Source organism: Nilaparvata lugens, chromosome Y, assembly GCF_014356525.2.
Source record: "Nilaparvata lugens isolate BPH chromosome Y, ASM1435652v1, whole genome shotgun sequence".
Taxonomy (NCBI): Eukaryota; Metazoa; Arthropoda; class Insecta; order Hemiptera; family Delphacidae; genus Nilaparvata; species Nilaparvata lugens.
In genome coordinates this window covers 5925913-5950824 of record NC_052519.1, presented here as the reverse complement: position 1 = coordinate 5950824, position 24912 = coordinate 5925913, and the positions used below count along the sequence as shown (strand labels likewise).

The 24912-nt window shown below is 31.0% G+C and overlaps 1 protein-coding gene across 1 annotated transcript in view; it reads left to right on the top strand.

The window, feature by feature from the left end:
- The first annotated feature begins 1026 nt into the window (after positions 1-1026).
- The window catches only part of LOC120355115, a 201009-nt gene continuing 177123 nt past the window's right edge, over positions 1027-24912 (top strand). Inside the window, exons 1-4 of the mRNA XM_039443435.1 lie at positions 1027-1060; positions 3339-3536; positions 5654-5760; positions 7213-7367. Coding sequence (XP_039299369.1) covers positions 7329-7367 — 39 coding nt within the window. The 5' untranslated portion in view covers positions 1027-1060; positions 3339-3536; positions 5654-5760; positions 7213-7328. The remainder of the gene's footprint in view (positions 1061-3338; positions 3537-5653; positions 5761-7212; positions 7368-24912) is intronic.

Sequence of the window (24912 nt, the reverse complement as noted above, 5' to 3'; positions counted from 1 at the left end):
ATATAAAATATAATGTCAAAAAACTGATATGTTTATACTTCATTCAGTTTTGAAGCTCTGCTATTCGAATTACAGCATGATCTTTAATAACTTCTGCTTTATTAATTAGCCACGGTTGTGGGATCAGAGGAAACACATACCATAATTCAAAACACTACTAGCAGTTTTAATGATTCTAAACTTTGAAGAAAGAGTATAGATATATACAGTAGTTCAATTGAAATATTATTCATGATTGTAAATGTCATAATGTGAATAAAAAAATTATGGTGTTAAGGTGTTAAACTATACAGTTAATCTTGTAGACCTACCAGGGTACGCTATTTTATAAATTGTAACTCATTCTCTATTAAATGTATGCCAGCTATGTATCATATTAAGTCTAAAAAAGTATCATATTAGTCTATGTATCATATTAAGTCTATATATATATATATATATATATATATATATATATATATATATATGTAATATTTATCCTACACGATTCAAAATCAACACTTTTTTACTTGAAAGATTTGAAAAAATAATGAATTTAGTCTTAAACTCCAGAATAGAGTTGAGCGCACCCGTAAATACATCGTACTTAAATTCGTTTAAAAAGAAACTAATTTAGATTATCAACAATGTTTTTATAATTTATTGTTGATCAATAACATGATAATTCTTATTTATAAACCATGACTCGGCTAAACTTAATACTTTTGTAAAAGAAGTAAGTTTGAATTTGAATAAGCTATCTTGAAACATGTAACCTACAAATTGGTTAACCAATAACTAAAAATATTAATATAATTCAATGATTACTACCCTTGAAATTTATGATGTAGGTTAAAATTTGAATTGGAAAAATAAAATAACAAGTCATTATTTCAAAAAAGTGATATCAGTTGAATTATTAACGTTTATTCACGAAAAATTCCATTCAACATAGGGTTTTCAATGTAAACACGGGTTGAAGTGTACGCTTTTGAACAGCTGATCACCTGATGGTTCTAGCCTTGTAGTTTCGTAAGCAACGCTACCGGTATTTGAGAATCAACTATTCTTTCCATGAGAGGTAAGATACTTACTCTGCTTTTTACAATATCAACATAAATAACGCCTATTAATAGATTGAATGGATTTCTTGAGTAATTTGAGTTATATTGTGTACAGTAGATAATTAAAATATTTATATTGTGTGATTAAAATTAGGTATCCATTATATGCTTTGAGAAAGTTTTAAGATAAAACTCAAATAATTGATTTCAAGTTGTCTACCGATGAGAGTATTTCAAATTTAAATTCAATGAGATAAGTTAAATTGTCAGTATCTGTGACATTTGAAGCAAACAAATAACAAAAGATTGAAAGATTATTTCTAAATGATTGGAACCAAAATATGAATAATTTATTTGGGATTAATCACAAATCTTAAACTGAATTAAGTTATAAAAGTTTTGATAAATTAAGAGCTATTATTATAAAACATGGTTTCAAAGTATTAGTAATATTAGTGGTGGATCAAAAGATTCAACTCTTTTTTAATAATTATTGTTGGATTGTAGGGTATGGGTTGAAGCTAGGTATCTTGAAACTCAGAGCTAGTAGAAGAGAATAGTAGAAATTAAAAACCCTACTTTCAAAAGTCAATTGCACGATGAATGTCAGTCACTGTTATTATTAAACCAAACTAATAAAATAATTGAATTATGAAGTGTTAGGTAATTGTAATAGGCCTAGTAATTATGAAACACAAAACCTGTAAAGTATGAAAATAAGATAGATAGTTTATATACTTATTGACCTTGAACTGAACAAATTTCTAATGTGTGAAATTATAAACTGTTAAAAAAGAGCTTTTATTATAGAATATGTTACCAATGTAGCCTATTAGAATTGATTATGATAAATCAATAGTAAAAAATTCAATTCCATTTTATTATTGATAAATTATGATAGGCCTATAGGTAAAACTCACTGATTTTAACTGTGAGCTGAATGGGGAAAAAATATAAGGTTCCTTATAAGTGGAAAGTACTGGCGAAATGGGCATGCAATGTATAATATGAGTAAGTTATAAAAATATTGTGCATTTTTAAACTGAACTTGGTGAGCCTTCGACAACTTGACAAAAACTTGAAATTAATTCATAATTATAAACTAAAATAATTATAACTAAATTACTTATAACTAAAACTACACTTAAACTACAGCTAAACTACTAAAACACCAAACTAAGAACTAAGATCTAACAACAAAGACAAACAATAGCAGCGGATTCGAGAGCGAGCGAGATGGCTGTGAGAAACACAATGATGAAAATTTTAGTTCCAGGTCTCTTATATGTGACTGTTACGCAGTTGCACCAACTGCCAGCTGTAGATCGTTTATAAATATTGATATTGAAATTTGACATTTTATAATCAAAAACTAATTTTATTTTCCAAATCTTCATTTATAATAACTAATTCAATTATTATGATAAATTGGAGCTGTTGAGCTGCAATAAGATGCATGGAAGTAGGGAGAGAGAGAGAGAGAGAGAGAGAGAGTGATTGATTGAGTATTTTATTTATTTATTTAGATTAGCCTACAATAAGTAATATACTTAGGTTACTGGCTTACAGACTTAGGCTATATACAAGAGCTTACACTTACAATACAGCAAAATTATAGATTAATTTACGTAATAAACTAAGAAAATAATTACTGAACTGTTTATGATATGAGAAAAGCAATTTGGATTTATTGTTATGCATCTACATAAATTGGCGGAGCTTTGGACATATCAATGTCCATTCTTTAGAAATAATATTCAAAATATTCTAACACTCTACCAGAGAGAGAAAGAGAGAGAGAGAGTGAGTGAGTGAGAAAGTGTGAGTGAAATAAATAGATACGGTAGACTTTATCCATCAATTTTTACTAGTAACATAGTATGTATTGATTTACAAATTATTTTCAAGCTACAGTAAATGATTCTATTACATTCTTATGATGACAGCAAGTTGTATAATAATCCTGTAATTAAATATTTGCGTTTATTAAGGGTGGAGTTTGGACTGTAGGTCCTCACTGCCACACAATCCTAGAAAGAAAGAGATAGAGAGTGAGAGAGATATATGTTAACTGATGTTGTTATTAGACAATCAAATCAAATCTTTCTCAATATTAATTTATACCGTCAACATAGTAGGCCTATTGGAAATTATATTCTCAAATTTGTTGAAGCTTTCTCAAGAATTTATTGTCATCTTTGGTATCAAATTTAAAAAAAAAATATGTCATAGGCTATATTATGTTAACCTCTGATGGAAAAACAATTTACTTATTTCTTCATTTATTATTTACAGCTGTCCTGATGAAGAAAATGGCGCCCCAGCGCTATTCTCAGCGAAATTGTCTGACTGTGTTTATTGCATACAAAGACTTGGGTTGGTTGTGTCAGGACTCTGATGAGAAGTGTCTCACCCTATCCAAACAGAACTTCATTGCGCAACTGATGAGACAGTTTCAGCGTTTCATTACATCAACTAATCCTCAATATCTAGGTGAGTGGTACATGGCATACCATAATCACGTATCTTTAATTAATAGCTGGTTTTATTTTTCATTGTAATGGTAACATACTAAAAGAAAAAACAATTGAATTTCATAATCACCATAGTGATGCTCACGTTATAATGGCAGTATTTGATTGACATTGGTGTTACTATTCTGGTCTATCATTGGACAAAGCAGATAGCGCTATCCTTTTCTAGCTCTGCTACGTTACCAGATCGTTTTTAGCTATTTAGAAATATAATCTATTAGAATGGACAGTTTATATTAAATCAGATATACCAGTATCAGTTATCATCTATTCAAGACAGTGGCACCTATTCAATTCAGGAATCAGCCTGAAAGTATCAGGTTTTATAGTGTTGTCTATTGAAAACAGGTGCACCATCGGTTATGCTGTTTTCCTATCTTTCTCCACTGCCATTATAACGTCGACCTCACTATACAGCGTGTTCTGAAATTAACATAGGTCCAATTAACATAGGTCCGAAAATGCTTGGTTACCAAGTTATACAGGGTGAAAGATTTCGTCTGAATTTCAGTTCCCCTGCCGAAACGAAGCCCTACGGGTATTTGTTGGCTGTTAATTAAGATGTACAATTTAGCGTACTTTATGTAAAATGAACTGAATAATTGAATAAAAGCGTTCTCAAACGCAAATCGCGTATTTCGTCAAACATCTTGAAAATTACTGTAGCTACAGGTCTGAGAACGCTTTTATTCAATTTTTCAGTTCATTTTACACTAAATTTTACGCTAAATTTTACATCTTAATTAACAGCCAACAAATACCCATAGAGCTTCGTTTCAGCAGGGGAACTGAAATTCAGACGAAATCTTTCATCCTGTATAACTTGGTAACTAAGTATTTTCAGACCTATGTTAATTGGACTTTTTTTTCTTCTTTTGATGTGAAGGAACTTGTTGTTCCTTTAAGGTTTGAAGCAGATTTACTATGTTAAATGTACAATATACACAAAATATTTTCTCAAAAAAAACTTGTAGAAAATTTAATTTCGAAGAGAAATATGTAAAATAAGTCTATAATAGACAAACGTAACCTTTAAAAAAATAATCCTTAATTACATACAAAACGCATGAAAAATGGACAAAATCTGTTGAGCTCTTTTTAAAGTAAAGTGGTAATATTGAAAATGTTATATTTTGTACTATGATTATTTGATAATCCTTGTTTGTCATTGGACTAAGCAGATAGCTCTATCTGTTTTGTCGAATGATATACAGGTGGCCTAGAAGTCAGTTGACGCTTGCAATTTTTCAGGTCAGCTGTTGTTACAAACCAAACCAATCAGTTTACAACAATCTTATATCTTGAGGATCTAAAAACAAGAATATTCTTCACATATTGGGTTAGATTACATCAAATACATCATTCCAACTTCAATTAATAATACATGTATTGCATTCTGTTGTGTATTATTTGATTAGATGCATATTTGTCAACTGACTTATGGGCCATTCTGTATACAAGGATAGCAACACAAATGTTACGGTAATCAAATACTGCCATTATAGCTTGGGCCTCACTATACATGTATTCTACTTCTACACCAATAATTACGGCTGATTCTCCGTGATTTGATGAAGCCAACTATATCCTGGTTTTGGAGAATACTGATTAGACTGTTCTCACTCAGCACGGCTCATCGGAATAAATTGTCACTGTGACTGTACTGGTCACTTTCATTGCCTGCTGCTTTAAAACGGCCCATAGACGAACAACTTGGTTGGCAACCTAGTTGCCAACTTGGTTGGCCACTGTTTCTCACAGACGGTCAAACTGCTTTTGTCAACTTCATTTCCCGATCAGCTCTGCTGCTGTAGCGTTTACACTCGACATTCACAGAAAATGAGCGATATCTTTTATTGAACTATAGTAACTATGTGACGAACCTGGTTGTGAATAAATAAGGCTTTTATATAATATAACCTGATTATGAATAAAGAAGGCTTATGTATAATCCTCCATTTAAGTTGAGAGCATATATTCCATTTTTTAACAGGTCTATGCTTCATAATAACAGGCTTATGAAAAAGTGTTACATCACAGATTTATTGTTTACACAAAATTTTAATGTTTTTATAGGAGAACAACATTTAATAGAAGAACAAGAACGATTAACCTTTTAACCTGAACAACATTAAAAGAAGAACAAGAACGATTAGCCTTCACTTAAGAAGTTGAAGAAATAGGTAGGCTACTTCAAATAAAAATTCCTCCAACAAATTGTTTAAGCTCAATAAAAGTTCTCATTTTATTTTAGTCAAAACTTAATAATTGTTACTCAGCATACATAAAATTATATTGTGTTTTGAGATTCTGCTCCCTGGTTTACTATTACTGTGATAAGTGAAAAGGCTTGATTTAATGAAGTAACCTGGATTTGAGCAACAGTAGATTCTAAACCATTAAACAATTATATTACAGAACCATTTTAAAATCATCCTACTAGATAACTGCCACTCAATAACCCAACTGCCTTTCAAACCTAGTTTTCGTTTACTGTGAAATGAAACCTAAAAATGCTTTTTAGCACTTTAGCAACTGGGTTGCCAACCAAGTTGTTCGTCTATGGGCCGCTTAATTGGTCCAGGGATCAACATGTTCTAAATTTCATTGTAGCAGCTTGGGGAACCCTGTTGTTTCACTCCTCCTCCGGCTCAAGGCCCAGGAAGCGGGCCACCCCACAGGGGCTGGCGGCTGTCAGTAGTGTCGGCTACGAGGGGCAGCTGAAAAGATGCTCTGTGCTGTGGGGTCGGGACATGAATCATGCACACCATCAGTGATTCTGGACATGTAACTGTTCACAATCACAGAGTAGCCCGATCTCAGTTGAGCAAGGATGGTGCGGGTCCTTCTGGGGACGGATACCCCCCAAACACAGGATTAAGCCTTAATTACCGCGGCCCACGATATTGCAACGTCGCAGTGTAGGCCTAGAATCTAATAAATGATTGGTGAAAAAGATCAGCTGGTATTTTTTTAAATCTTTTTCTATGAATCATGTATTAGATTCTAGGCCTACACTGCGACGTTGCAATATCGTAGACCACGGCCTTGTATTAGAGGTGGCTATGATAATAGTCAATTTCCTAAAAAAATAATGACAAATTCATTCAATATTTGAAAAACTCACACTATTACTAGGCTGGGTGATAAATCACCCAGGGAGTCACAATACAGTAGAACTAGCACAGGGACACAAACAAAGAACTATATTTATATCTGTAGGCATCGTTGCCAACCTAGAGCATCGAAATTTCTCAAGCCCTGGGTGATTTTTCACCGAGCCTAGTAATTAAGGGTTAAGCCTCAGTCTGCTAATGCCCAATCCGAAAGTCGTAGTAGTTGCTGTGCGTGAAGCTATATGACGCTGGTTAGGTAGTCTCTCATACTGTGCCATTCGTAACCGCACAAATCGGCTAAAACAGACAGTAATCAACAGAAATCGGCTTGAGTTAAGAAAAATCGGCTAGAAATTTGGACTAAACAATCCATACCATAGGATTTCTTCTTATGCCTTGATTTTTTATGGTTATATTCATTGTAAACTGTTTTCTCTCATTGTATTTTTATGTGTTGAATTAAATAACTAAATTGAATAAATAGAAAATTATAAATGGAAATAAATAAATTGATTGCAGGTGGAAGCAAGTGAGGAGACACAAGCAAGAGATCTGCTCCTTCTGCTCAGAGTTGCCAACAGTGATGCCCAGTTCTACTCTCAGTTTTTCTCGCGAGAACAAGATGGTGTGCTAGCATGCCATCACCATGCAAATCGGGCCTCCATATTCTCAAGGTTAGACATTGTTTCTTCATAATTTATTATTAGTAGACTTTCTGTGAACATAGACTTGGCGCAGTTATAAACCACAGCGTCCTTTGATACTGTTCATCAGAGTAAATTCTATCCTGTCTTGTGTCGGCGAGATATCTGTGTGAAAACGTTTACCGTATAGTCTGATGGGGTTGAAAAGTTTTTAAAAAATTGGTACTATGGGATATGTTAATAACCAAACAAGTATCCCTAATAGTCCAGTCAATATAGACATAAAAAAGGGGTGTGCTTGCAATTTATATTGTAGTTCAGATTTTTTAATATATTAGGGTACATAAGAGAAGTCCAGAACCAATTTCTTCTTGCAAAATTTCCTTGTGCTACATACAGGGTGGCCCAAACATCTCGTATTTTCAGCTCATTTTCCAGTTTTGAGTTATTTCTGCCATATCTCATGATCGGACAGAAAAATTGCTCCCCTTTTTTCTAGTATATGAAAATCTTAATAAAATGAGATCATTCGGAACTCTCTATTTCCAATAAGTAGGCTACTGATTTATGATTTTTCAAAAATGAGTGAAATTTGAAGAGAAAATCAATTTCTGATGAATTTTAGATTTTGATCAACAATATCTTCCGATTGTTACCATTTAGATGTATAATTCAAAATCCTTCTGGGCGTAAATTTGTGCTCTACAATCTGAGATCAGGTAGAGCGCTCTATCTCATATAGATTTCCAGGTACACCTTGAGGTGTCCTTAAGTGCGCCTCTCCACTACGAAATAGTACAATAGAACATAAATCTCATGAACCTATGTCATTATGCGAAATATCAATGTGAGTACAATGTAGTTGGTGATGGTAGTTGAAGCTGAAAATTAAGTGTTTTTCACAATACAAGGAGCATTGTTGTCAGGTGTACCTGGAAATCTATATGAGATAGAGCTCTCTAAATGATCTCAGATTGTAGAGCGCAAAAATACGCCCAGAGGGATTTTGAATTATACATCTAAATGGTAACAATCAGAAGATATTGTTGATCAAAAACCAAAATTCATCAAAATTGATTTTTTCTTCAAATTTCACTCATTTTTGAAAAATCATAACTCATTATTCATTGAAGATAGAGAGTTCCCTAATAATCTCATTTTATTCAGAATTTCATATTCTAGAAAAAAGGCAAGAGCAAATTTTTCTGTCCGATCATGAGATTTGGCAGAAATAGCTGAAAACTGGAAAATGAGCTGAAAATATGAGGTTTTTGGGCCACTCTGTATCTAGCACAAGGAAATTTTGCATGAAGAAATTGGTTCTGGACTTCTCTTATGTACTCTAATAATATATTAAAAAATCAGAACCACAATATAAATTGCATGCACCAATGTATAATATTATTCATCATAAATCAGCTGACAAGTGACTACACAGATGTGTGGAGAAGCCAGTCTATTGCTGTATTTCCATAAGGTCTATAGTTTCAATCAGGTACTTGTGGATGAGAATACTGCGTGAGGTCTACTGTTCACAGAACTACTAGTAATTTACTAAGAAAGAAATTATATTTTTCATAATGAATTTTTATAATCAAGATGAAATATTTTGTTGATTAATTATTAATTCTACATTGTTAAAAGTCGATCTGGCAACAGAGCAAAGCGAGAAAGAGAGCGCTATTTGCTTTGTTGAATGATAGACAAGGATAGCAATATTCAAACACTGCCATTATAACGTGGACCTCACTATGGTAAGCATAGCATCAGGTGATGAAAGTGGAATGCGCGTGCTCGTGGCGCAGAAGTCTGTAGGCTACGCACCTTTAAACAGTCAAGTGATGGTACGGTAATTTTACCACACATAAATATTATACAATCATGATATCAGGATAATCTATAGTAGGTATTTGTATAAACCACGAATAGCCTAAAAGTTGCATTTACACCAAAGTTATCAACAAAATGTTTATTTTTCCATCCTTACACATTCTATTAGATTGAACATCACTTGAGATACGCATGATGTGCATATGTATATGTGATGGTCAAGTTCCGTTCAATCTAATAGAATCTATAAGGATGGAAAAATAAACATTTTTTATAACTTTGGTGTAAATGCAGCACAAGTGGAGGAAAGATTATGAATGATTATAAATGAATGACTGGGTATTCTCAGTAATATGTGAAAGATATTATTGGAATTGGATGAAAACGATTCGATATTGTCAAAGCCACTAATAATAATTTATGGAAACAATTTGAGATGATAGTTTCTCCATAGTTATAACATTGCAGTATCTTAAACTGATTTTGAAAATTAGTAGTGATTTATTATTTTTATTATTATTATTATAAATGAATGACAAGATTATGTAATAATACCGGGTAATTCAAAATAAAGGACTTTACAACTTTGAAAATTCATATAAATCTTATTAAACAAGTTACAGAGCTGGTTTTGGTGTTGTTTCAACCTTCCGGCAGTCGCGCTGTTGTAAAAAGACCTCACGCAGTATTCTCATCCACAAGTACCTGATTGAAACTATAGACCTTATGGAAATACAGTAAATAGACTGGCTTCTCCACACATCTGTGTAATCACTTGTCAGCTGATTTATGATGAATAATTCTATAGTCTGATTTTTACTCTAATATTGGCGTATGAAGGAGGCTCCTTTTTCCTTTTATATTATTCTTGGAATGCAAAATTTCAAAAAACCTTGTATTGGACTAAACAGCACATTTACTTCTCATTACCTAAAGTATAAATTCTAATAACCAAATATATATGTATAACAACCACAATAAAGTAAAATCACAGAAAATTCATCAATTGTACTCTGTCTTAAAACCGAAATTCTTATTATATTTTTTATTCTGTATTTGTCTCCACGAATGTAATAGTTCATTTTTAGCTTTTGAACTCGCAGCAGGCGCTCAGGTTTTCCTTGCCGGCTGTGCCAACAAGTAATATTTATTTATTCGAATTGTATTGTATAATTTAAATTATAGTAAGTTTTATAATGTAAATTTGTTTTTGGCAAATAAATTATTATTATTATTATATACGTCGTCGCGCAATTAAAAAAGGAACATACCTGTCAAATTTCATGAAAATCTATTACTGCGTTTTGCCGTAAATGCGCAACATATAAACATTCAAACATTAATTTAAACATTTAAACATTTAAACATTTAAACATTTAAACATTTAAAATTTAAACATTTAAACATTTAAACATTTAAACATTTAAACATTTAAACATTTAAACATTTAAACATTCAACATTTAAACATTTAAACTTTATATATTCAAACATTTAAACATTTAAACATTTAAACATTTAAACATTTAACATTTAAACATTTAAACATTTAAACATTTAAACATTTGAACATTTAAACATTTAAACATTTAAACATTTAAACATTTAAACATTTAAACATTGAAACATTTTAAACATTTAAACATTTAAACATTTAAACATTTAAACATTTAAACATTTAAACATTTAAACATTAAACATTAAACATTTAAACATTTAAACATTTAAACATTTAAACATTTAAACATTTAAACATTTAAACATTTAAACATTAAACATTTAAACATTAAACATTTAAACATTTAAACATTTAAACATTTAAACATTTAAACATTTAAACATTTAAACATTTAAACATTTAAACATTAAACATTTAAACATTTAAACATTTAAACATTTAAACATTTAAACATTTAAACATTTAAACATTTAAACATTTAAACATTCAAACATTTAAACATTTAAACATTTAAACATTTAAACATTTAAACATTTAAACATTTAAACATTTAACATTAAACATTTAAACATTTAAACATTTAAACATTTAAACTTTAAACATTAAACATTTAAACATTTAAACATTTAAACATTTAAACATTTAAACATTTAAACATTTAAACATTTAAACATTTAAACATTTAAACATTTAACATTTAAACATTTAAACATTTAAACATTTAAACATTTAAACATTTAAACATTAAACATTAAACATTTAAACATTTAAACATTTAAACATTTAAACATTTAAACATTTAAACATTTAACATTTAAACATTTAAACATTTAAACATTTAAACATTCAAACATTCAAACATTTAAACATTCAAACATTCAAACATTTAAACATTAAACATTTAACATTAAACATTTAACATTTAAACATTTAAACATTTAAACATTTAAACATTTAAACATTTAAACATTAAACATTAAACATTTAAACATTTAAACATTTAAACATTTAAACATTTAACATTTAAACATTTAAACATTTAAACATTTAAACATTTAAACATTTAAACATTTAAACATTTAACATTTAAACATTTAAACATTTAAACATTTAAACATTTAAACATTTAAACATTTAAACATTTAACATTTAAACATTAAACATTTAAACATTTAAACATTTAAACATTTAAACATTTAAACATTTAAACATTTAAACATTTAAACATTTAAACATTTAAACATTTAAACATTAAACATTTAAACATTTAAACATTTAAACATTTAAACATTTAAACATTTAAACATTTAAACATTTAAACATTTAAACATTTAAACATTTAAACATTTAAACATTTAAACATTTAAACATTTAAACATTTAACATTTAAACATTTAACATTTAAACATTTAAACATTTAAACATTTAAACATTTAAACATTTAAACTTTAAACATTTAAACATTTAAACATTTAAACATTCAACATTTAAACATTTAAACATTTAACATTTAAACATTTAAACATTTAAACATTTAAACATTTAAACATTTAAACATTTAACATTTAAACTTTAAACATTTAAACATTTAACATTAAACATTTAAACATTTAAACATTTAAACATTTAAACATTTAAACATTAAAATTTAAACATTTAAACATTTAAACATTTAAACTTTAAACATTTAAACATTTAAACATTTAAACATTCAACATTTAAACATTTAAACATTTAACATTTAAACATTTAAACATTTAAAATTAAACATTTAAACATTTAAACATTTAAACATTTAAACATTTAAACATTTAAACATTTAAACATTCAAACATTTAAACATTTAAACATTTAAACATTTAAACATTCAAACATACAAACATTCAAACATACAAACATTCAAACATTTAAACATTAAGAGAAATGCCAAACCGTCGACTTGAATCTTAGACCTCACTTCGCTCGGTCAATTAACTGAAGAACTTAACATGATTGACTGCAATGAATTGCTAAGTATCTATATAGGTACGTTTCCTTATGTTACCATACATATCCATATATATGTTTTTCCGTAATTGTTTTACACATTCTATGTTGCTAAATAAATATTCCTCGGATATTTTTAGAAGTTTCCCCATGCATGTATTATTTTTTATATTTATCAAACCATTTATTAATTTCCTACCTTCATATTTGTTACGTAGCCCTCTAGAACTCATAATTCATCATCGATAATTCTCACTATAATGAAGGAAAGAACTTATTAATTATACACGTACGGGATAGGAAATTCAAGTATGACGCATCAACACGTCTGAACTACTGGACTGATTAACTTTAAATTTTGCATATATTGTTTCTTAATTTTCAAGGATGGTTATATTAGGCCTATTTTAAGCTCTTCAAGTTTTCAGTTTGTCTCAACTTGACCCTTGCTGAGCACAGGTTACCTGCTAGTCTATAATACAAATGAGGGAAGAATTCTAAAATAAATAATAATCAATCTATTATAAAGAAAAGAGTTGGTTTCCTATCCTTGTTGTCATCAAAATTCAGTTTCATACATTATAAATTTACTAACAAAATCACATAAGCTAAATAATAATAAGCTAATAACAGTTTTGAAACTAAATAATAATCTAATATATAATATTGGCGTTGCCAGCAAAACAAAGTTTGTGCGCTAGCAACGAGCATCCAGTAGTCTAAGCACTCCAATTTAAGACAAATAGAAAAATAAGTAACTCTGTATGAAACAAAAATTTAGCAAATACTTCAACAAAAAATTAGAATTCACTTTCAAAAAAAAACACGATAGTGGAGTAGTTCATAGCATAAACATAGATGAAATATAATTCCTTAAACAAATATCCATTTTGATACATCAACAATTTGAAATACAGTACAGGATAACTATATCATATAGGAGTATTGCACTATATGGCTCAGAGACATAGACTATCGGTAAGGCGGAAGAAAAGGCAATCAATGCATTTGAAGTATGGTGTTGGAGGCAAATGCTGAAAATAAAATGGACCGATAGAATAACAAATGAAGAAGTATTTCAAAGGGCTGAAGAGACACAAAAAACTCTATTGAAATCTCTTAGGGACAGACGGCATTCTTGGATAGGACATATTATAAGACACAGCGAATTCACGCTAACAATACTGGAAGGTGCAATCAGTGGACAACGGGCTCGTGGAAGACCCCGGCTACAATATTTGAAGCAGATATTCCGGGATCTTGGGGTCCAGAGCTATACCCAACTAAAACAGCTGGCTCTGGACAGACAAAGATGGAAAGCTGCCAACCAATTGGACGATTGAAGCAGAAGAAGACAGGATAACATTATATAAATTGAATTCAGTCTGAGAGACAACTTTCAGTTAGTAAAGGGGGGAATAATAGCATGAAACTTGAAAATAAAGAATTGATAAATGCCTAGAATTAAAAATATATTTTGACTACAACATTTTCGGTCTTGATCCAGTTTTCAATTTTCGTTCCAAGTGCTTTTGAGGGTTTCATTCTTATAAAATGTTCAGGGATAATATTTATTAGTTTATTTACTGTGTAGTTGAATTGTCTTCTGCATATAGTTAAGTCAGTTCGAGGAACAATATATCTCTTTGCAGATCTGAAAATATAATTAGTTTGATGCATTGTATAATTATGATTGCTGACATATTTAATGAGAATTCTAATATATAGCTGTCAGACTGTCATAACTCCAGATTCCAGAAAAAGTTGGTGACTAGAGTATCGTCTGTGCACTTCCAAGGCTGCCTTGAGAATACCCTTTTGAATAAAATTCATTTTTTTATGAATGCACCACCCCACACCCTAATTCCATACTCGAAAACTGACTGAGCATATGACTGTCTGAACTACTAAACTTATTGATTTGGAATAAAATTTTGTATGAAGATTCTTGGAAAACTGAGGATAGTTAAAGGCCTATTTTTAGTTCTTCAAGATCCCAGTATGTCAAGTTTTCAGTTTGTCAAGTTCAAAATTTTTCTGGTTTTAAGTACTCCAAATTTTCAGTCCTTCAAGTTTTCAACGTTCTTTAAGTCCTTCAGTCCTTCAAGTTTTCAGTCCTTCAAGTTTTTTGTAATACTTTGCTTGAGTAGTCATCGATAAAACTGTGTGTTCAACGGTTTATTTTCTATCTTTATCTTCTACTCATATGTTGTGTCTATCTATCTATGATACCATAGCCACCTCTAATTACCTCAGTATTAAAGGTGGCTATGATAATACTATAAAGGAAAGAATTATTGGCTTATCCTATATATATGTAGGCCAACTGGATAGGAAATACACAATAATAGATACATCATGACATCTGAACTAGACAACTGATTAACTTGAAATTTTTCATAAAGTTTCTTAATTTCCCAAGGATGGTTATAGGCCTATGTTCGCAATTTTTTAGTATTAAGATCTGGAATTATTCTTTTTGACACTTTTATAATATTATGTGAAACATTACCTGGTTATTGCCATATCCAAAGTGAGCCGCTGTGTTATACAGTCATCATAGGCCTGCTGTAATTCACTGGAAAATTCAAGACAGACAATGAATATACAAACTATACAGCAAGGAAGGCTTGAGAGATATTGGAATTTGAACTGAGCTGTATCAATATTCTACTACTGATAAGACAAGAAATGATTATCAAATAAAATAGCCAGTTTATTACCATTCAAATCATAATATTTGTAATATTTCTAAAGAAGATAATAGAAACAAATAAAAGGAGAAGCCTTCTATTATCATCCTTTTTGATAGAATAAGAAAGATAATCTTCTTGAAATGTACCTAATCTCGAGATCTTGAGGCTTCACGTTCAAACTGAAAGAAAACAGGAAATCTTTTTAATGGCTGCCGCTCAAGTGCAAAAGCATGCATCACCCCGGGAACTTCAAAGTTATTGATATAGACAATCTTTATTGTTAACATTAAAACAGTCTATATTTCTGGGGCAGATTGATGATTTCTTCATGGGGGACATTTGTGCTTCCACTGAAATAATGTTGGAATCAATAAAATAGTAGTTTATTATTATTTGAATTTAGAACTTGAAAATTATTCCATAGGCTTGGTGTGTTCCTTGTGACATTTTCAGCACAAACTGGAATCTAATTTGAAAAAATGATATAACTTTCTCAATTTTGGATGGAAACATTTGAAATTCTAGGACAATGTTTATAACATAAACTGAATCGTTAAGGATTTTTTTCAAAATTTTCCATCATCAATTACCAATTATTTAAAATTTTAAACGTTAGTAGCCTGTCAACGGCCCGTCTGACGGGATTTTTGCATGGATAAGAAGTGCTGGAAATCTACTTCTGTAGCCGAATAAGTAATAAAAGACTGCTTTTTTGAACATTTTTGGGAAACTTAGAAATCGGTCAAATTTTTTCTAAGTCCCTATGGATTAAAATTAGCGCGAAAGGTCTATTATATCATCAACAGTGACTTGTAGACGATTTTCGCAAAAGACAAAGAGTGTTTGAAATTCAATTCTGCATCCGAACTATTGATTAGAAATACAATTTTTTGACTTTTTTGGGAAACTTGAACATCTCGCAAATTTATTCAGTCCCTCTGGATTTAGCGCGAAATGTCAATTATATCGTTAACAGTGCATTGTAGACGATTTTCGCAAAAGACAAAAAGTATTTGAATTGCAATTCTGCACCCGAATTGATCAACAAAAAGCTTAAAGTGAGACTTTTTGGAAAACTCAAAAAAATTTTAGTCTTAATTTATTTGTGATTTGATTGTATGGTATGAGATGTTGTGATATTTTTCCATAATTGAAAGAATAAGACTTTGATATTGTCAATATCACTTTTATTCTTCGAAAATTAATTTATAATTCAGAACCAGGTTTCATGGTAAAACCTACCACATCTTCAGCTGAACTAATAAGTTTGTTGTTATTGGAGGAACAGGAAATTCAATTTTAGGTTATATGTTGGGATTGTATAGGGGAAGGAGAATGAAATTTGTTAGTGGGAATGGATGAATTAATGATGAAATTAAACTATGTTAATATTTGAAGAATGGAAAATTACATTTTAAATGGAAATCTAGACATCTTAAAAAATATATATATACATCAAATTTGGTTGGTAGCTTACTGGTGATTGTATAATCATTTATGGTTTTGAAATTCTGTCTCAATTCTAAAGGTTATAATAATATTATAAAATTATAAAAACAAAGGATATTATTATGAAAACAATTCATAATAATTGTGATTAGTCTAATCTAAAACACAATAAGATAATCAGTCTTATCTAATTTTTTTTTCCTCAATGTTACCTTTAGGTTGGTACTGGTCATGGCAGTAGGAGAAAAAGGGGAAGATGCGATTCAAATCAGCTGTTTTCCCCCCCTCCCCCTCCCCCCCGCCCCTCCATCACAGCTGACCAGTGACGTCACTTGACCTTGCAGCTGTTCAGTGATGTCATCTGACCTTTTCCCGCCTAAATTTCCCGCCATCTTTCCTAACCTCAAACAAATTTCCCTCCATTTTCTTCCCGCCATTTTTCCTAACCTCAAATAAAGAAGTTCCCTCCATTTTTGTTCCAGCTGCGCGTGCGCGCGCGCGCTCCAAGTATTGATTTTCACAGACAGACAGACATAATATGAAAATAGGCTATTGTAATTAAATATTTTTAAATTTCCCTCCATCTTTCCTAACCTCAAATAAGGAGGAGTTCCCTCCATTTCTGTTCCCGCCATAAGCGCAGGGGTGCGCACGCACCCCGCCTCATTTTCCCTCAATTTTCTTCTCTATCCTCAAACTACTACTATAGAAGATTTTAGGCTAACCACCAAATCTTTTTTCCCACTTCCCCTGGCACAGGGGAGCGTGTGTGTGTGTGCGCACGCGCACTCCAAGTATTGATTTCACAGACATAATAATATGAAATAGGCTATTGAAATTAAATATTTAAGAAGTAGTAACAGTTGTCATCTATTACAGCGCTCAGTGTCCAAGTATTGATTTTCACAGACACAATATTGTTGTACATCTAATAGGTGCTATTTGAAATATAATAGCTATTGATTTTTTCACCTTACCCCTCCCAGTAAGGTTTTGTATTGATTTTCACAGACACAATATTGTTGTACATCTAATAGGTGCTATTTGAAATATAATAGCTATTGATTTTTCCACCTTACCCCTCCCAGTAAGGTTTTGTACGGGGGGGGGGGCATAGAGGCAGAAAACACACTGAGACAGAGTATGATTTGCTGTACTGCAGATTGCATACTTTACCCCGTGACCCACAGAAGTGAGTGTTAGTTTAGGTTATATTGGCCAGATCTTGTAAGGGAAATTGAATTGGAATGTATCAATAGACAATAATTGTTTATACTTAAAACTATGAGTAGTTGTGAGCAAGTAGTATGATAATATTTTAGTTGAGATTTATATAGATACTCAAGTCAATTCTTATCAAAAATCTGAGATTCTAATAATGTATATGAACAAATTAATTTAAAATAAGGAACTAATGTAATTGGGTCTACCTGAACTAAGTGATATACCCTAAAAGTAGAAGAACAATATAATTGAGCTCATGTGGATTGTTTCATAGACTATGAACTAGAATATAACAACTATAATAAGTTCACAAGTTAATGGTGATGACTGGTATTGATTCATTCAAGTTATCTACTTGTTATATATCAATTTGCTTATCCTACAATTGAAATATTCTACTTGTTCATTCAAGCTTGTGGATTCTGTGTCTGTTTTTAATTTGAAGATTTCAATGGCTTCAAGTACATTGAGAGTTGCTTTTTGGCCTGTGTGCAATATTTGGATGTTATTGTTGGGGTTGAAATTGTGTCCAGAGTTTATGAGGGTGTTCTGCAAATTTGGAAGTATCTAGTTTTTTGTTTTTGAAGGCTGATATGTGTTCTTGTATCCTAGTTTTGAACTTTCTCCCTGTTGTCCAATATAGCTAGCATTGCAGTCTCCACAATTTAGTCTATAGACTCCACTTTTGTTTTCTATTCTGATGGAGTCTTTGGAATTGAAAATGCAGTTGAGTAGTGATGAGGTCTTGTAGGCTACATTCAAACCTTTCTTTTTAATAAGTTTACCTATTTTGTCTGATACTTGGCCTATGTAGGGAATGGTAATCCAAGTATTGTTTTCATCTTTAGTGAGTGAGACTGTTGATTCATTGTGTAATGCATTTTCCTCTTCTTAAGAAGTTTGATGATGGTTCTCCTGCTATATTGTTGTTTTTCCCAATTCAAAAATAGTATTCAGTTCTTTGTTATAATCTTGTGGTCTTGTGGTATTTTAATGAGTCTGTCTATCATGGAATGGAAAGCTGCCATTTTATGATTGAATGGGTGACATGAGGGATGGAATGAGAGTGTCTGTGTTTGTGGGTTTTCTGAAAATCTTGAATCATGTGTATTTTTCTCATGTGAAATGGTCAAGTCTAGGAAATTAATTTGGTGATCTGATTCTATTTCCATTGTGAATATGATGTTTTGTGGATTTTGTTTATGATATTGTGGAAGGAGTCCAGTTGTCTGTTGGTTCCTCCCCAGAGGCAAATGATGTCATCTACATACCTGAACCAGTACTTGATATTGTCCTTAAACAGAGGTTCTTCACATATCTATGCTCCAGGTGTCCATAAAGATTTCAGCCAACAGTGGAGACAATGATGATCCCATTGCTAGACCTCCTTCTTGTTGGAACATCCTGTTGTTGAATTTGAAGAAGCTGATTCAATTCCTGTATTTTGTTGTTGTCCATGGAAGTTGTGTGGAGGATTCTTGTAGCTAGGTGAACACTTTCTGTTGCTGGTATACTGGTGAAGAGGTTCTTTATGTCAAAAGACACCAGTTGTGTGTGGTAGGGGCTGGTATCTTTGATAGTTTTTCCACCAGTTCTACTGAGTTTTTGATTCCGAATCTGGGTTGAAATGATGTGCTGTTCCTGAATATGCTATTGATTTTGTGAGCAAGTTTATGAGAAGGAGAGTTTATGTATGAAACTACAGGTCTGATTGGTATACCTGCTTTGTGGAGTTTTGGTAGCCCAAAAAGTCTTGGGGTTGAAGCATTCATTGATATCAATTTCTCTTTTCCCATGAAGTGAATAATGTCTTAGTATTGGTTAAAGATTTTTTCACTTCCTGATTGAATTTCTCTGTGGATCTTTGTCAATTGGTTTGAATTTGTTCTCTCTAATAAAATGTTCAACTTTGTCTGTGTAATCTTGTTGTTGAGGATGACTGTGGAATTTCCTTTGTCTGATGGTTACTATTAGGTCATTGTTTTGTACTTTGTATTTCAATGTTTTGAGTACATTCATTTCCTTTTGTGGGGTAGTCTTTTTTGAGTTCAGGTATCTTACTAAAATATCAGCACACTTGTTGCTTAAAAGTCTGTCTTCACTGATTTCAGTATTTTTATCAAGATGAGCAGCCAATAGTTGAGTATCATTAACCATCATCAAACTTCTTAAGAAGAGGAAAATGCATTACACAATGAAATCAACAGTCTCACTCACTAAAGATGAAAACAATACTTGGATTACCATTCCCTACATAGGCCAAGTATCAGACAAAATAGGTAAACTTATTAAAAAGAAAGGTTTGAATGTAGCCTACAAGACCTCATCACTACTCAACTGCATTTTCAATTCCAAAGACCCATCAGAATAGAAAACAAAAGTGGAGTCCATAGACTGATTGTGGAGACTGCAATGCTAGCTATATTGGACAAACAGGGAGAAAGTTCAAAACTAGAATACAAGAACACATATCAGCCTTCAAAAACAAAAAAACTAGATACTTCCAAATTTGCAGAACACCTTATAAACTCTGGACACAATTTCAACCCCAACAATAACATCCAAATATTGCACACAGGCCAAAAAAGCAAACTCCTCAATGTACTTGAAGCCATTGAAATCTTCAAATTAAAAACAGACACAGAATCCACAAGCTTGAATGAACAAGTAGAATATTTTAATTGTAGGATAAGCAAATTGATATATAACAAGTAGATAACTTGAACGAATCAATACCAGTCATCACCATTAACTTGTGAACTTATTATAGTTGTTATATTCTAGTTCATAGTCTATGAAACAATCCACATGAGCTCAATTATATTGTTCTTCTACTTTTAGGGTATATCACTTAGTTCAGGTAGACCCAATTACATTAGTTCCTAATTTTAATTAATTTGTTCATATACATTATTAGAATCTCAGATTTTTGATAAGAATTTGACTTGAGTATCTATATAAATCTCAACTAAAATATTATCATACTACTTGCAACTACTCATAGTTTTAAGTATAAACAATTATTGTCTATTTGATAACATTCCAATTCAATTTCCATTACAAGATCTGGCCAATATAACCTAACATAACAAGTGGACATGGGTAATATTATTTCATACTTAGCTCCAATATCTAGTATTACTCAACTTTTGAACCCAAGAGGGATCACCTTTCTCTTTTTTTTCAAAATCCAAGCAAATTGTAGGATAAGCAAATTATCAATGATATATAACAAGTAGATAACTTCCACAAATCAATAACAGCTATGACCATTAACTTGAGAACTTATTATAGTGTTATTCTAGTCCATAGTCTATGAAACAATCCATATAAGCTCAATTATATTGTTTTAATTTTAGGGTATATCAATTAGTTCAGGTAGACCCAATTATATTAGTTCCTTATTTTAAATTAATTTGTACATATCCATTATTATAATTCAGATTTTAGATAAGAATTTGACTTGAGTATCTATGTAAATCTCAACTAGAATATTATCATACTGCTTGCTCACAACTACTCATAGTTTTAAGTATGAAAAATTATTGCCTATTTGATAACATTCCAATTCAGTTCCCATTACAAGATCTGGCCAATATAACCTAACATAACAAGTGGACAGTGGGTAATATCATTTTCATACTTAGCTCCAATATTTAGTATTACTTAACTTTTGAACCAAGAGGGATCACCTTTCTCTCTTTTTTTCAAAATCCAAGCAAATTGTAGGATAAGCAATTGATTAATGATATATAACAAGTAGATAACTTCACAAATCAATAACAGTTATCACCATTATCTTGAGAACTTATTATAGTTGTTTATTCTAGTCATAGTCTATGAAACAATCCACATAAGCTCAATTATATTGTTCTTCTACTTTTAGGGTATATCACTTAGTTCAGGTAGACCAATTACATTAGTTCCTAATTTTAAATTAATTGTTCATATACATTATTAGAATCTCAGATTTTTGATAAGAATTGACTTGAGTATCTATATAAATCTCAACTGAAATATTATCATACTACTTGCTCACAAACTCATAGTTTTAAGTATAAAACAATATGTCTATTTGATAACATTCCAATTCAATTTCCATTACAAGATCTGGCCAATATAACCTAACATAACAAGTGGGCAGTGGGTAATATCATGTTCATACTCAGCTCCAATATCTAGTATTACTCAACTTTTGAACCCTAGAGGGATCTCAATTTCAGGCCATGATCTCCCACTAGCAATAATAATTAACCTGAAAGTTGAACAGAATAATTCAATTACTAAGATCCCCCACCCCTTTATCAAATTTCTTATTAAGTTCTCTCCCCTCTCCCCTACTATATTAAGCACCTTATAAGGTTAAGTGAAATTTAATATTCTAGTTTGATAAATTTCTCAAATTAAGTTATATTCAAGTTGGTGCCATGACCAGTACCAACCTAAAGGTAACATTGAGGAAAAAAAAATTTAGATAAGACTGATTATCTTATTGTGTTTTAGATTAGACTAATCACAATTATTATGAATTGTTTTCATAATAATATCCTTTGTTTTTATAATTTTATAATATTATTATAACCTTTAGAATTGAGACAGAATTTCAAAACCATAAATGATCATACAATCACCAGTAAGCTACCAACAAATTTGATGTATATATATATATTTTTTTTAAGATGTCTAGATTTCCATTTAAAATGTAATTTTCCATTCTTCAAATATTAACATAGTTTAATTTCATCGTTAATTCATCCATTCCCACTAACAAATTTCATTCTCCTTCCCTATACAATCCCAACACATAACCTAAAATTGAATTCCTGTTCCTCCAATAACAACAAACTTATTAGTTCAGCTGAAGATGTGGTAGGTTTTACCATGAAACCTGGTTCTGAATTATAAATAATTTTCGAATAAATAAAAGTGATATTGACAATATCAAAGTCTTATTCTTTCAATAATTTATTTGTGTAAAACATTTCCTTTATCTCGATAAAAGGTGAGTTGGAGACAATTTTTGAAGAAGATAGAGAAGGGGTTGGAATTCAATTCCACTTAGGAATTATTGGTCAGAAAGCCTAAATTGAGACATTTTCAGGGATAAGTTACACTGGTGAGGGAGGAGGAGACACCTTCTGAAAAAGATGTTTGATTCTCACTTTTAACATTTTCACTTAGGTAGTAGCCTACCAACTTTTCTAACGTTTATTTTAGTAAACATTTCTAACGTTTATCAAACGTTGTTTTTATAACGTTTATCAGCAATATACATTCTAGACGTTTATTAAACGTTTATAGAGTGAGTAAACATTTATTTTAGTAAACTTTTCTAATGTTTATTAAACGTTGTTTTCATAACATTTATCGAATTTTACATTTTAAACATTTATTAAACGTTTTTTAACTTTTTGTGCTGTGGGATGAACACTACAGGTTGATCTCCTCTCCCCTGTATTAGAGGAGATTTTGGATGTGACAATGAGAAATAGACAATGTAAAATAGGCTACTCCAGGATTGTTCGACACTCACAATAGAAACAAAATTCAAGGGAATGCATAGCAAGCAATATTCAAGATCAATTCAAATCGGCTTTAACTGACAAGGGGTATTCAAGGCAGAGTCAAGACTTGTTTGACCCATGCAATAAAAGCTAAACTCGAACGAATACATAGCATGCCATATTCAATTTCGATTCCAAACAAGTTTGTTAGCCTTGAAAAACAAGGGTATGCTGCTTTCGATTCTAGTATGGAAATTCAAGGGGACTTCGAGTTGAATGTCAAGCAAGACCGTTTTCAGCTGGATTCAACTTCAGCCTTGATTGACAAGTGAAGGCTGCTTCTTATTCAAGCCTTGAATCAAGCCTTACTGCTGACTGGGATACAATGCAGGTAAAAACAACAGGCATTCACCCAAAACTGCTTATCTATATAATAAGAGAGAGTAGGGTTGTGTTTGTTCATGTGTTCGTTTGTTCATTGTTCACATCAAAACATGTCAACTTGTGGATTGCATACCGGAAGAACGGGAATGATTTAGATCTCCAAATTTTGAACATAGATTCTAAAAATATCAATCTCGTGCACCTGGAAGCCAAATTCAATTTTCCTTCTAGATTTTCAGAATTAATGTTCAAATTCATCTTTGCTACCGTAGGCTACATGAAGTTCCATAGCCCAAAGTGTGTATTTTTATGAGCAGGTTATGAGACTATCATTTACGAACGTCTATGTAGCGCAGCGGTAAAAGGCCTGCTTCCTCGGTTCGAGTCCCCAAAGCTTCCCATTTTTTGTTCCTAATTTTTTCCCTCGAAACGTATTATTATCAATTATTTTTTGAAGGAATTGTTTTCATTACTATTGAACTTGGATTTTATCAAATAATTATTTTTAATGTAAAATTTTGCCACCAGTACAAATGAATTGGACATAGTCTTCATGATGTAGGCCTATAATTGAATTTCATAAGAAAAACATGAATAGATCACAATAAAAAATAAGAAATAATTAATATTCTTCAGTTATAATGTACTATCAGACACGAATTCCCAGTGAAATGAGTATTTTAGGTATTTGTTTGGAATTGGGAAAACAAAAGGCTGCCTGACTCAAATTGAGGAGGATCCTAATTAAAATAAAATTAATGATGTATTGGAAAAATCAATATGATTTGTGAGGTTTCCAAGTATTATGTATCTTCAGTTTTCTATACTAAATAAATGAAAGAACTGGCTATACACGTAAGGAATAGGGAATTATGTTTGACGCATCATCACGTCTGAAATATACTCAACTGATTATTTGAAATTTTGCATATAGAATCTTCATTAACCGAGGATGGTTATAAGCCTATTTCAAATTTCGATTTTTTATTACATCAAGTTTTCATTTTGCAGTTTTAAAATAGACCCTTGTGAAGCACGGTTACC